The 14,438-nt window shown below is 40.5% G+C and overlaps 1 protein-coding gene across 1 annotated transcript in view; it reads right to left on the bottom strand.

Moving 5' to 3' along the window:
- Window positions 1-13,880, bottom strand: part of CPPED1 (calcineurin-like phosphoesterase domain containing 1) — a 29,599-nt gene extending 15,719 nt beyond the window's left edge. The window contains exons 1-4 of the mRNA XM_010184340.1: window positions 13,837-13,880; window positions 9,663-9,682; window positions 5,757-5,975; window positions 1,308-1,730 (exon numbers count right to left, since the gene is read on the bottom strand). Coding sequence (XP_010182642.1) covers window positions 1,308-1,730; window positions 5,757-5,975; window positions 9,663-9,682; window positions 13,837-13,880 — 706 coding nt within the window. The remainder of the gene's footprint in view (window positions 1-1,307; window positions 1,731-5,756; window positions 5,976-9,662; window positions 9,683-13,836) is intronic.
- Between the last annotated feature and the right edge of the window lie 558 nt (window positions 13,881-14,438).

Genomic DNA, 14,438 nt, shown 5'->3' with positions numbered 1-14,438 from the left:
AAAATGCAACAATGATTTGTCACAATGGTAACATTTTGCATAATTTCTTTTACCTCTTAATTATATTCCCAGTACTGTGTTACCAAATGTTAGTAAACCACATGGAGGACAGAAACCTAGAACAGAACTGCTTTGGTTTCCACCTTAATGCTGATTTACTGGGATACACTGGAATGGCAATGTCCTTCTGCTAACAGGCTCTCCAGTGAACCAGGATGTGTTTTCAGCCAAGGGGATGCAGCACGCATTCAGCTGCCCGACTGTCTCATAGCAATACCCCCTGCTATATTAACACTAGCACGAGAGTTTAAAAAAAGATATTACGAAGTATTCTCAGCATGTCTCCTTATGGGAGAAAATCCCACCAGTAACTTGAATCATACCCCTGGAGAGCCCTCAGAGCTGTGAATTTTGGCCCCACTGACTGGAAACAGTAGGAGATTCAGCGTTTGGAAGTTAGGCTGGTCTGGGGTGAGTCCACACTTAACAATTACGAGGTGAATGAGGAACAACATCACAAACCATTCACACTGTTCAGTAATTCAAGCGTGCTGTTTACAGAGAAGACGACACTCCAGTGCAGCGACGGCAGGCCGGCTGGAGACCTTGAGGGACTGCACGCCCCAGAAAGAACAGAGGCAATGAACAGGACACCATGGGAACAGCACGCAGGAGGTGGTGCGTGCTGTGTCTGTCTCCACAGCGTCCCCAGACAAAGCGAAGGGAGTTGGTACCACGCACTTGTGTGGCGCATGTCTCATCTGCCCTTCATCCCAGAAATGGCCCCTATCAGTAATGGAGATGCAAAGGATTGATCTCAGCAGAGCAAGACTCTTTTTAACACTGAATAAATCTGGAATGCATTACAGTCTTAGTTTAAAATTGGCTCAGTGTGGGAGAAAACAACCTCCGAGGTAATTGCGAATTCTATTTCCATGTTTTATGTAAAACATAAATTCGGTGCTTTTCTCCTATGGCAATACCTGCTCTTCCACTCCTTAGGCAGGAAAAACCCAGGTTGTCTTACATCTATCAGTACTTGCCAAATGGAACCCTTAACTATTTATTTTAAAGAGTTTTTCACTGTTAGTATTTTACTTTTCACTCCAAGTTTTAAGTTTTGTTTGGTACTTTTTACAGGTGATTAGATTCACTTGATAATTTAACCTATGGGAAATAATGAGGCTTATAAGCAGTATCTAAAATTTCTTGAAAACAGTACCATTTAAGTTAAATGTATTTTGTCTGGCAGCACAGTCGTGAACAATTTGAAAGAAAAATTCAAAAATGGGAGAATCAGAAAATACCTGCTTTATGGAACTTTTCCAGTATCTCTTGACGAACTGATTTCTCCAAGTTGAAATAATCGTGGTCTTCATCAGAGTTTCTCAGAAACAGAGGGATGTGCTGAAATACTACTGCATGCTTGCATTTCTGTTTTTCAGCAACAGCCAGTTGCTCATTGAGCCACACATCCTGGGCTCGCTTTAACTCAGGGCACTGGGAAGAATCGAAGAACAACTGAGAGTTCAGCACGAGAAAGAAAACGCCTCCGACCCAGAAGCTGAAGTAGTCATCACCCCAGCTCCTGCAGTAATTGTCTATCGTTTCTCTTGTTGGGGTATTGCCAATATCGTGATTCCCACTGACAAACACCAGCGGGATGTCCTGGGCAGTGTTCTTCAGAACGTTCTTTAAATCTTGCTCTTGGCTCTGTCTCCATTGAGTTCCTACAGAGCAAAACAAACACATTTTAGTGCTCACGTTGACTTTTCCTACCCTCATTGTTAGCTTTTGTTTATGGAACCATGCAGAGTAAGAAAATACTCTGGTTAGATGGCCATGGTCATACGGAAGGGATCTAGAAGACATCTTCACTTCAATATTGAATGTCCGCTCAACCCTTTCCCTCTCTTTTCCACAACATGCCCTAAGCAAGGCTCCGGGTCAGAACCCACAGACAGCGCAGCAGGAGGTGATACAACGGTCAGTGCTTTGCACCAAAACCTTTAGCGGGCTGAATCTTTTCATGTAGAGACTGACGGTGTGGGGAAAAATGCAGCAACCTTGGGTGGTGTAACAGCTTTACATGGGGTAAAAACCAGGTCAACTCCTGCTTCGTATTTCATGGCTATGTAAAAGATTAAGGTGGTTGGGGTTTTTTCATTACGAGAACTACTTTAATGGCAAAAATATAATTAGTGTCTTCTGTTGACTGTTTATTGATGAGTCTGCTTTAATAATGAGCATGGCATTAATTTCAAAGAAAGGTAATTGGTAATTACTTCACTGGATTTTTCCTACATTTCTGTTTTTATATTAATGTGCATACCCAGACAGTTGCTTTTCTGGTTGTCAGAGGAAGGTTGATCTAATTGCTAGATTAATTTACAATCACTGAAAAAAACATGAGTTAAAAAAAAGCAGTTATTTTACTCTAATGATGGCAGCGTTGTTTTTTTAGTTTTCTAAAGAGCAATCCTTAGCTGATACAGTTATTATTAATAAATTAAATCAAACACTTAGAAATTGTATTTTGTCCTACAATACATAGCATACATCTAACACAGGCCCATTTCACAAATAATAACTGCATTTTTTAACCAAGAAGTGGTAACAGGACTTTTACGAAAAGTCTGAAATCAGATTTATAACACACATTTGCACACAGGTGCATTTAAAAACTGTGTTCTATTTTTGTAACTACACATATATATCATACAAAGAAATGTTTTAGAGGAGCTCCTGTTACGTATCTATGAGATAAAAGGTTTTTCTTTTCTCCATGTTTCTTCAAAATAGTTATGATCAATATGTTGACAAACACTGAGCCTTAGTAACTGTTGTTAGTGAAGATTTAAATTCATTTTCCATATCCTGCAGAAACTGGCTCAAGTACCACTCCACTGCTGTTACTGGGATTCCACTGCTTTATAAAAGTACTGGGGAAAAGAACATATTTGTATTGTGTCTGAGTCACGTCAAAGTTATGTCTAAAGGTAATGGGAGATGTGAGATCTGATACATGGTATACAAAGCCAAAACCCACCACTCTGGTGTTCAACTGCTGCACGGGGCAGAAAGCTCCTGTAGCAATGGCTTTAAGTAACTTGAGAAATACAGGGCCTGTGGTACCCCACGCAGACCAGAAAGCAGTGGGCAACAGGTTTGTTTCTGGGGTATAGTGGTATACCAGGACCATGGTCAGTTTAGGCTGTCCTTCCAGTGACCCTGGCACCTTGGCTGCTATATGGACTCCATCCCCTACCCCCACTGGGTAGCGTAGTCAGAAGAGTCTCTCCAGCGCACCATCCCACACACGTCAGCACTTCACCCCCAGGCTCATCTCTAGCGAGTTGTGTTATATCCCCTTACCCCCCACCGCCCTTCAAATCCAGTTTAAAGCCCTGTCTATGAGCCCTGCTAACTCTTGTCCCAGGAATCTCTTCCCCCTTTGAGGCAGACGTACCCCATCTCTTGTCACCACAGCTGGTGAAGTGTAAACTGATCCGTGATTAAAAAACCCAAAGTCCTGCCTGCGGCACCAGTCTCTGAGCCAGGCATTGATCTGCTGGCTCTTCCTGTTTATTGCCTCAGATCTCTCAGACCCTGGACTATGGGATGCATCCAGAAGCACTGAGAGTGCCGGCTGACCTTACCGTGAGGCACCTCTCTAACCCATCAAAAGGCTGTGGGGTTCGGGTGTTGCAGTCTGGATGAGTGGAGAACCAGATGGGTTAAACACTGGCCAGACTGTTGGGTTCAAAGGGCATGGGTTAACGGAACAATATGGGAAGTTATCATAAAACAGAAGGTTCCAAATTGACATGAGAAAAAAAAACACGTGCAGAAGTAAATTTCCAGGGTTTTTAGAAACAGGCAGTGAAACAAGCACATTATCCAATCAGCAGCATTTTGCATTCTGCAGAACACCATTTCTGCCCTACTAAGTTAAGGTACACTAACTCAACGCACACAAACATCTTCAGAAGCAAGTCCTTCATTATCATGGTGTATCTAGATGTAAGCATCGAGTTCAGAGAAATTATTTTCAGCAACACAGTTGCACTACAAGTACTGATTTAAATTCCTGAAGATGTACCACAACATTAGCATTACCAGGAATAGACATCCTATTCTTGATTACGTAATCAAGAAATAATATTCAGAGTGCAAACTACTTTTAATCAGCAGCTAAATACCAAGATACTGGTGCTGATTACTTCGTTGCTCTAATGACAACTGTAATGGATTCCAACTGCCGTGCCTGATTGCCTCCCAGCTGATCACAATTCTGTTCATCACTTCTAGCTGCTGGAAATCTAAAATTTCTCCAAGTTCCTTTGCAAAAGGCTTCACCGTTGCTTCAGCTGAGTGGCCTCAGCGCCTGCTTTAGAACAGTCGTTGTCAACTTTACACTTAGTGTTCTGTGATAAAACTTATTAAGATAAGAGAGGAAGATTTGGATTTCTGCCCTCCTTTTTTATTGACAGGCATTATTATAAAGCAGTGTAATCCAAAGAACTTGACAGACATTAGACAATGCACCAGAAAATACAGCTGAACTTCAACTGACCATAGCTTTCTTCAATAAAAATGCAGTAATAGTAACCGTGATACGCTTTCATTAATGCTGGTTTTCAAAGAAAGTCTGTAGCCTACAAATAAAGTCAATCAATTCAACTTGTCAATTTGACAGCTAAGGTTTTAAAATCCACTTTGTGGAACCCTGAAGGAATCAGCGAAAGGTCTTGAACACGCTCAAAACCTTGCTGTGCAAACAAGAACTGGGAAGTGCCACCTCAGGTTCAAGTGGAGTGCAGAGCAGAGCAAAGCAGAGCATTAAGCACACAGGACTCTGAATTTGCAAGCGCGCTTGGACTGTTGTGCTGCCAACCACATAGCTAAGGCTTTCTACAGCTCTGCTTCTTATCAAGGCTAAGAAATGTAAGACGCACCGCTTAGATCTGCCTTCAGACCACTTGTCAACCGGTAACATCACTTCTTCTTTCACTTCCAAGAAGAGTATTTATCTTCTTAAGATGGAAAATATTACCAGTCTGTTTTAAAGTTATAGCTGTCAAACTTTGTAACCCACTTTTCTGTATGGTATGTTGTTCTTCTGACTGTACAAACGTGTGTGATCCTGCTCTGGCAGGGGGACTGGATGATCTTTCCAGGTCCCTTCCAACTCCTGATATTCTGTGATTCTGTGATATTGATGCAAGTCCCAAAGCAACAGGCCAGAAGGCTAAAACTTGAATTTGCTGACTTTTAGCATTTTAAGAATTTAAATATTGAAGCAGTTGAGTTTATCAGGCATGAGAAGGCCAGAGAATTCTCTGAGCTTCACTCACTTTAGGTATTCAAAAAGCCATAGCTATTTTCTGGGGGGGGGGGTTGTTTGTTTTATTGGCATTGATATTCCCCAATGGCTAGAGTCCCTCTTTGTCTTCTCAAAGCAATTTGTTTAGAAAAAATAATTGTTATGTGTGTTCTTACGACTTTTATTTCAAAGAAAATTTCCTCAGACCCACTGAAAAGCAAGCAAGTAACTAACAGAAGTACACCCCTAACATGAATCGGAAATATAACCTACAAAGCAAACATTTTTCCCCCAAAAATCAAAACAGTGGCACACCAAATCCTATGAAATAATATTGTGAAGTCAAGGAAATTAAATTAGCCTTGTTGCCAATCTGAAATACAAAGAAAATGGAGTTACAATCCCCAATCGACACTTTTAATTGCCTTACCTGGCATTCCATGGATAAGGTCTCCGCACAACACAAAGAACTTGGGCTTAGGGCTTAGTTTGTTAATGGCCTGCACTGCTTGTTCTGATAATTTGATTTCTTCTCCCCATTCATCATCTCCATTGTTAGTGTCTCCAACTGCCCAAGCTTTCATCAGTCCAAACTGAGGATCTGCTCCTTGGATGAAGTAGAAGGGCCCCTTCCATTGGTATTCATCCTCTAAGAAAAGAGAGAGAGAAAAAAAACCTAAGCACCAGAGAAACTTATAAGGGAATGAAAGTTTCTATGCATCATTAAATTGACTGTTCTTCACCTAAGTAAGTTGAGGCTGCTTTAATGAAAGTCCAGAACTCTGTACTCATTCATATAGGACAAATATGAAGGCAGAAGTACAAAGTTTTCTTCTAATGGATAGCTGCAATAAGTGAAAGTATATTAATCTAATTATACCACATGGTAATTACAGACTGGTTAGAGGAAAAGTATGTGAAGAATTCAGCAAATAGTGCTGAAAATGACAAGACTAAAACATAGAACAAGAGCATAATGTTAAATTTCAGTTGATTCTTTTAAGACTCAAATTATTGCTTCATTAATTAACAAGTTAAAACATATGCAACACATTTTACATCTTATGGTTCCAGTAGACTTGTCTTTAAATTAGTAAGGAGTTAAATGCTTTTTGTTACACTTTTAGAGAGAAATGGGATGTAGCACACTCTTTGGAGTTAGGACTGGAGCCACTCAGAAGTGGTCAGCAAACAAAATCCAGCACCACCAGAATTAGCAGCAACAACGAAAATCCTAACTCAGAACTGACACCATAGCTCCTGAGACCTGGGACAAAAAGGTGAGTACTCAGAAGCAAATTTCCATTGGCAGAGTCAGAGCAGATGCGGGGTACAATAGCATTTGTACTGCTACAGTTTTCTGGTAGTTTCTCTGATACTACATGAACAAGTACCACACACAAGTGTGACATATAGACTACAAGCACATTAAGGGAAAAAAAGTCTCAACACAGGGCAAATAAAGCAGCAGTTGGCTACAAATTAAAACCAAAAATGGGCACCCTGTTTCCTAGTCTTATGTCTCAAGCTGGAATTGAAGTACAAATGCAAGTACACTGTGGTTCCTCCAGCTGTCTAAGCGCATTCATTTGCAACCCAAATATTTCGGTTTTGACAGCTGTATTTGGTTAATATACTGAGTGTTATTTGGTTTGGTTCTTTTTAAACAGTGTTTAAACAGTTAAAAACTGACTACATCAATCTATAGCTGAATCTAAAACAAAAGGGATACAGCAAATTATTTCAAATTAAAATACAATCCACAAATACAGTCTCATACTATGTCAGTCTGATCTGAAATACAGTTTGAGGCAAGGCTAATCTTCCAGGAACAATGCACACACAAGCAGCATGTCCACCGCATGGCCTGGGTTTTGGTTTTCTTTCAACTGATACAGAACTGGAGCTTCTTACTTCTGCTTCTTCCCAGGGAGGTCAGAATTCACCTCTAGCACCATGGATATGGAAAGGCTGGGGTGAGGGAGAAGGAACGTGGGCAACTCCTGGGAGCTGCTTGGAGCGATCATCTGTTGCTATGGCATCAGATCATTTTGCCAAATGCAAACTCCTATGTTTTAGTTGAAGTAATGTCTAATTTCTAAACAAAAACATTTATAATCTGTTAACAGTGTTAATTCGTACCAGCACTGCTTTGTTCTAAATAATAATAATGTATTTTATAGATAGAAACTTTTAGCCATTCATTAGCTTTTAATTCTGAAAAGTAATTAACTTTTCCAACGACATAACTTATTCAGAAAAGTGAAATTATCCACACACCCAAGGGTTGGCAGTGGGAGCCTTACAGAACCAGGTGAATGACAGTGAGTAATTTACGGTTTCATTTTATGTCTTGCATGGCAAAATATGACTGCCATCAAAACAGCTTATGTGCTGCATCAAAGGCATCGGTGCAGAGAAACCAACTCACAGTTTTTCTAAGTGGAAAGCTAAAGGAAAAAAAAAATCAGGTGAGGAAGTTTGAATCAGAGATCCTTTATGACCGATACAAAATAAAACTGAGAAAAGGGAAAGCCTGGAACAGGAACTCATTTTAGAGGAGTGGCACAATCCTCAAACTCATTAAATGGGAAAAAAGCTCAAATGTTTGACCAACAGGGCAGTATTTTTAACGCCTGTCCTTTTCCCAGCAACTCATCAGACAATATTGATAACCATTGCTGAGCAAAGTCTACTTGTTCTGCATGGATTATTCTGAAAACAGTAATTTTTACCATAGCAGCTCAAGTAAAAGAGAGTCATCTATCTATTTATTTTTACAGGAAATACTTAGAAGGGGCTATTCTAACGTATGTCTCATGGGTAGTTGTTTCCTGCCTCATATTCATGCCAGTACAGCAGCTCTCCAGGTTTTCAGTACCTGAATGTTTCCAAGACTGCGCACAGATGCTCTGGTTTGAGTGGGTGAGCGATGGTCATGTGAGGAAGAGAGAGAGACACTGGTAAGATGAATTTCAAAAGAGAAATTCAGTACGCAGAAGGAATCAAGAAGTGGCAGAAGAAAGGAGAAACAGAAGATGCAGGGGTGGAGGTGAAGAAGAGTGGGGAGAAGAGGAAAGAGATAGGAGGTGAAAAGAGAAAGGAACTGAAAATGATGCAGAGGTATATTCTATATTCTCCTGTAGGAAAGAAAAACACGAAATGAAGAAAAACACGAAATGAAGAAAAACACGAAATGAAGAAAAACACGAAATGAAGAAAAACACGAAATGAAGAAAAACACGAAATGAAGAAAAACACGAAATGAAGAAAAACACGAAATGAAGAAAAACACGAAATGAAGAAGGTGAAGCAGGGACAACAGAAAAGATCCAGGAATAAGGGCTAGATACATAACATTTACTTAAAATATCAGTCTAATTAACTGGTCTTAGTCAAATAATTCAATCAACAGCTATTTTTGTGGTATCTGATAGCTTATCAAATAGCTACAAAAAAATCCAGTAAGGTTGGATAAATATTTTCTACCTTTGTCTTGTTATTTAATCACTCCAACTAGAAACTCTACTTAAAAACAAATAAACCTAATACTTAAACCAAATTCTATTAGCTGACTACTTATTAAGTGGTACTTTCTGATTTAGTTTAGTACTTTAGAACTGATTTTGTTCCCCACAAAACAAAAGAATATGTGGGAACAAAAGAATATATGGACACTCAGTTTAAACTGGCAGCTTAAGTTTGTGTTTATGACGAATGTGTTTCAACTCACCTAAAGTATCACAGACAAAAGCAGACTACAATAAGGAGAGCTGTACTGGTACAACACCACTGGTGCAAACTTGCACCTGCACCAGCTCTTAAGCCTGTTCTGAATTCAGCTCTCCAGGAAATAACCCTTACCTGCCCTCACTGCTCTGCCTCACAGGAGCTCGTGCAAGTTCTTCCTTACCTGTCCAAGGTGTAACATCAGTCCAGCTAAAGTTTAAAGTGCTGCAACTCCTGCGATTTGCTAATTTTACTTCAAATTCCAGGAGCACACCTGCATGAGTGCTGTTTAACAGACCAGAATGGTAAGAGGGTAGCAACGAGAAACAGAACATAAAAGCATCTTCCAACACCACAGATGGATCCAGAAGTCTTTTGCCTAACAGTTCAATGATGTATCAATGGACTGTGTTCAGAGGATTATTAACGAAGCTTCTGTACCCTACATCTGTCGCCTACCATCTGCTTGTTAGCATCCTCAAGCAGAACTTGTTATGAACAGCAGGCCATGCAAAGGAACCTCACTTGCTTAAGCAGCGTGTCAGGCACCACAGAAGAGCCTTTGAACCATTTCTTTTGACTTTACACTGAATTACATGGAAAGCACTCAGACAAATCACTCTGTTGCTATGCCAGGGGAATGCCAAAGTCTGGCAGAGGGTTACTAACAAACAGCACTGGGCACAAGTGGTGGGAGCTGTTTTTGCAGTGATCATCCTGTCATGGTCAAGTCCTAGATGTTACTCCACAAGGTTTCAATTAAACAGCACGAAGAGTTGCTATCTTCCTTTCAAACACAACAAGCAATTACTTTCATGGCAATGACATCAAAGGCATCTTTCTCATTAGGAGTTTCAATTTTCAAGCCTTCAGATGAGCTATGCAGTTGCATTAGACAGTGCATGCTAGGTAAAGCTATAGAAGGTTACAATTCAATTAATAAACAGTTTGTTTCTGCCTTCTCCCTTGCATCACAAAATTAAGCAGAGTTGTGAACGCCTGCAAATTGGCTCTTCCTGCCTGTAAGCACAGTGGCTGCTTGCAACCTTCTGAATCTACCACAGCAATAAGAAGACACAAACACCAGACAAAAGCCAGCAGATTTCTCAGATCACTGATATACACATGGCTTCCATTTCTGAAGGGCAAATAACATCTGAGGAGCTGCACCTGCCAACTGAGCCACACTAAACTCCCATTCCAAACCCACTTTGTTCCCAGGCCTCCCTAATTGCTGCACAGCCGATTGCCAGAGAAGACGTCCAACTTCAGAGGACGTTGTTACGCCTCAGTTTCAATAGCTGCCCACTCTTTTTCTGCTCCCATGCATGCCAAAGAACAGAGAAAGGATCAGTGCAATGTATTTTTAGTAGCATAGGCTGAAAAATGGTGCCAGCTTCTAATTTTGTCTAAGGATTAATTCTGTGAAGGGCCAAAGCAGTCAGGAGCAATTCACAAGAGAAAACCTCAGCCATGCACTACGATCACACACAAAAACACACTTCAAGGACCTAGGTGGGATTTAAGCCGAACCTCACCATTTCTACAGGACAACAGCTAATATCTGGCTGTGCCTTGATTTCTTCCAGTTTTGCTTCTCCTAATTTCTCCTCCCTTTTATTCCCCCCCTCTCCAAGGCTAACAAACACACATACGTAGAGACTACTCACATAAACCACTGCAAGCTGGCCTCTGACAGCCACGTGGCACCGGTGGGATTTCTAGTATGTCGCTGGTGGGATATTTTTAAAGTACACTGGTTGATTTCAGCAGTGCATTGTTCTTCTTCCTCTACGCTCTATGCACTTCATGGAAACAAATCAATTATGACAAGTTACTCCTGTCCATAGTCTCTCTACAGACATCATCGTATCAGAGGAAAATGGACACAGCATTTGCTCAGTGTAGCATGGGCAGTAATAAATACAAAAAAAAGAATCTCATTCTCCTCTTGGGTTTGCCAGAATAATTCATTTCATTTCTCTGAAAGATCCTAAAACAGCAGAAATAGGTACGTGGTTCCCATGCACTGAGCTGTCTCTGCCTGTGACTTTTTCTAGGTCAAACTGGACAAGAAGCACAGCCTTGGCTGTCTACAGAAGCTATAGGCAGGTAGGAAACTGGAAGCCCGTATTTATACGTCATAATCAGTACAAAAGGCAAAAACTTTCTCCTTGCAATTGTTTTGCAGCTTACTTTTAAAGGAATTTGTTTTCATTCCTCTCAGTCCTGGAATAGCTTGAAAAACAACAAAGCACTTGCACTAAATCCTTAATAATTCCTTGTTTAATATTTATAGTTAATATGCATTACAATTATGGCTTCAGAAACACTGTTGTTGCTGTCCGCATGCCCAAATACAAAAAAATTTGATCTAATAAAGTACACATTCCTTTCAGCTGTATTTTCCATGTGAGAGACTACCAAAGATACGACTATTGAGGTTCCTGTTCAAGGACCCAGTGGAAGGTGCAATTTTATGCGACAGGGAAAAAACTCCCTCAAAACAGGTATCAAAACCCATTTTTCAGAGAGAAAATAAAACCCTTTAAAAGAGTAATTATTGCAGAAATTATGTACATTGGCTCTAAACTGCAGAGATTATGTCAGTAGAAACACCAACTGACATAATAGTTTCTCAAATTGAGCAGTGCTATTATTTTTAAAAGACAAACTTCTTAGATAACTAAGGTAGGAAATGCCCCCTCAGATACAGGCTGTTTGTACTGATGCTAAACTCTAGTCATGCCTTTATGCCCACCCCCAAATTGAACGTGTAAACTCATTACAGAAACTTTGCAGCCTGCCTGTAGGTGTGAAGCAGGGTGGCTTGCATAATGACAAGGTGAAGTCTCAGAAAGTTGCTCAAAACCCACATAAAAATTTGCCTAATTTGTATGAGAGTTGGAGACAGTATTGGGAATGGAACACGCTAGCTGATCAGTGCTCAAAAATATCACTGCTGAAGAGCTCTAGAACATTAATCAGAACGTGCCAAGATCCAACACTCATGTGAAAGCAAGGAAAAATAAGAAATCAACTGTGGTTGTATTTGATTTCAAAAGAAGGCGAATTATATGTAATTATGATGCTTTTAAGAAGTGCAGAAATCCTTGAAGGCAGCATGGAAACTATTCAAAGACACTATAGCAGAGGCTCAGACCATATGCACGGCATTTACTAAGACCTTCAGAAATACCAAAAAGAATCCAGACTGACTAAACAACATAAACAGCAGCCATAAGGATGCCAGTAAGAGCAGGACAGCATCCCCCAAAAAGCTAAAGCATCCAAATAAACAAACCAGCAGAGGTTTTATACACTGGAAGGTTAGATACAAAAGTTCACGATGTCAAGCTAAAAAAAGTGAAGGACATCTGGAAATAGCATAACTTTGAAAACTAATAATGCCCTTTTTAGAGGAACTAGGAGCCGGTAGCACTCACTAAGGCTGACAGATGTTCCAGAGGTGCAAGACGTACCCAAAGATAAAGGCAGAGCAGAAAAACAATGTAAATTTTTGTATCCACGTTTATTGTAAAGGAACTTGTAAAGATCTGATGCCAATTCTTCCTTATAGACAGTGCATCAGTTCTCTTCCAAATCGACATACCAGCAGATGATTCAACAAACAGACATGGACAGCAGCAAGCCACTAAGCTCAGGTGGCATCAACAGAAGAACTCAGAAGTAAAAAACAGCTAACCCCTCTTGCTTAAAACTGCCTTTGCACCAGAGGAGCAGGAAGATGGCCAGTATCACTGCTACGCTTAAAAGGGTTTCCTAAGCAGTCTGGTAACTACTGACTGCAAAACTGGCATCTGTACAGGCAAGTTAATTAAAACTGTAACAAGGGCAATATCTACTGCACCTACTGATTCTTCAGAAAGAGCAACCGACAGCTTTTACATGGACAAGGGAAATCCACTTGATATCATCTCCAAGAGGTATCACACAGTCACTCACCAAAGACTCTTAAGGAAGCTAAGCTGTCTAGAAATATGAAAGTTCTTGCATGCATAAAACACTCACAAGAAAAAAGAAATGGACAAGATACAAAGATCACATCTGGATCTGTACTGGGACACACTATTGTTCAACAAATTCAAAACAATCTGTAACAGCTACTGAAGAGTAAGGAAATTAAGTTCGCTATAACTAAGCCCTTTCATAGTATGGGAACAAGGCCTCGTGGAAAGCCAGGGAGAGACTTCATTATGTTCAAGAAAGCAGATGAACTTCAATACAGAAAAGTGCAGAATAGCACACATGGGAAAAACACCCCCAACTTCATATAAACAGTGATAGGCTCGTGCTGCAAAGAAAAGTCACCTCAACGATTGGTAATGGCAAAAAAAGAGGAAAGGAATAGAGAACAGAGCAAAATAAAAAGTATGAGAAGCAACTGAATAAACTTAAAGAGTCTGCAAAAGATTGGTGAGGGAGGCTTGACGGAGGAACATAAAATCACAGGTGGAGCTGAGAGCACCAGTATGCAGTGCTGGTTATCCGCCTCTTCCAGGTACAGGTTTGGAACCATCAGCTAGAACCAGCAAAAGACAGGTTCAGAACAGACCCTTCTCAGCTAGTTAAGCTGGTGACACCATCACTTGTTTACTACTTGGAAAAAGTGCTCTACCTACTTCCACAGGAATTCTTTCCACAGCACGCTACTTGTACGCTTGTGACAAACACATACCTCAAGCAAAACCAAACCAAACACTCCACGACTTTCTGGGAGAAGTGGTGAAGAGAGAATTGACCCAAACATATGGTCTTGCTTTTTCACCAGAATACTAAGAAAAGCAGTAGATGTTTGAAGCATAATTCCCATGGGTAGAAAAGACAAGAGAGTTTGTTTTAAAAAGTAAAGTCAAAGCACAGACAGGTCTCTTGCCAACAGAGTACTCATGCACTCTTTGCTACCATGCTCCATTGATTACGTGGGTAATTCAGATCCCTAACCCTGAGCTTCTCATTCACACATGTCACACATCAAGAGCAGATTAGGGCGGGTCAGAGGTATAACCCCCACACTATGTGAAAGCAGACTGAACAAGTTACTGTCAGGGGATAGGGTGTGGAAGACCGATCTTGCAGAAAGGGTGGTAAGAAAGTAGGGAAATGAAGCTCTCAGCAGTGACTCACATTTTAAAAGGCAGCAGTGTGCCAAGCCATAGCAGTGCTAGTGAATGTTTTGTGTAGCTACCTGTTTAACAGGAGTGAAAGGCTGAGGAAAGCAACTAAACACATAACTAGTTTTCATCTTAAACTACAAGAAACTTTGCCTCACTTTTAGTTGCCCTTGGTTCTGTTCTCCCCCATCCCCTCAAACATTTATTGTGTTGAACTTCAGCCTCATAAAAAACAAAGCTAAGTAAAT

The sequence above is a fragment of the Mesitornis unicolor genome, unplaced genomic scaffold (genome assembly GCF_000695765.1).
Source record: "Mesitornis unicolor isolate BGI_N332 unplaced genomic scaffold, ASM69576v1 scaffold32135, whole genome shotgun sequence".
NCBI lineage: Eukaryota > Metazoa > Chordata > Aves > Mesitornithiformes > Mesitornithidae > Mesitornis > Mesitornis unicolor.
This window is presented reverse-complemented; position numbering and strand designations above follow the sequence as displayed.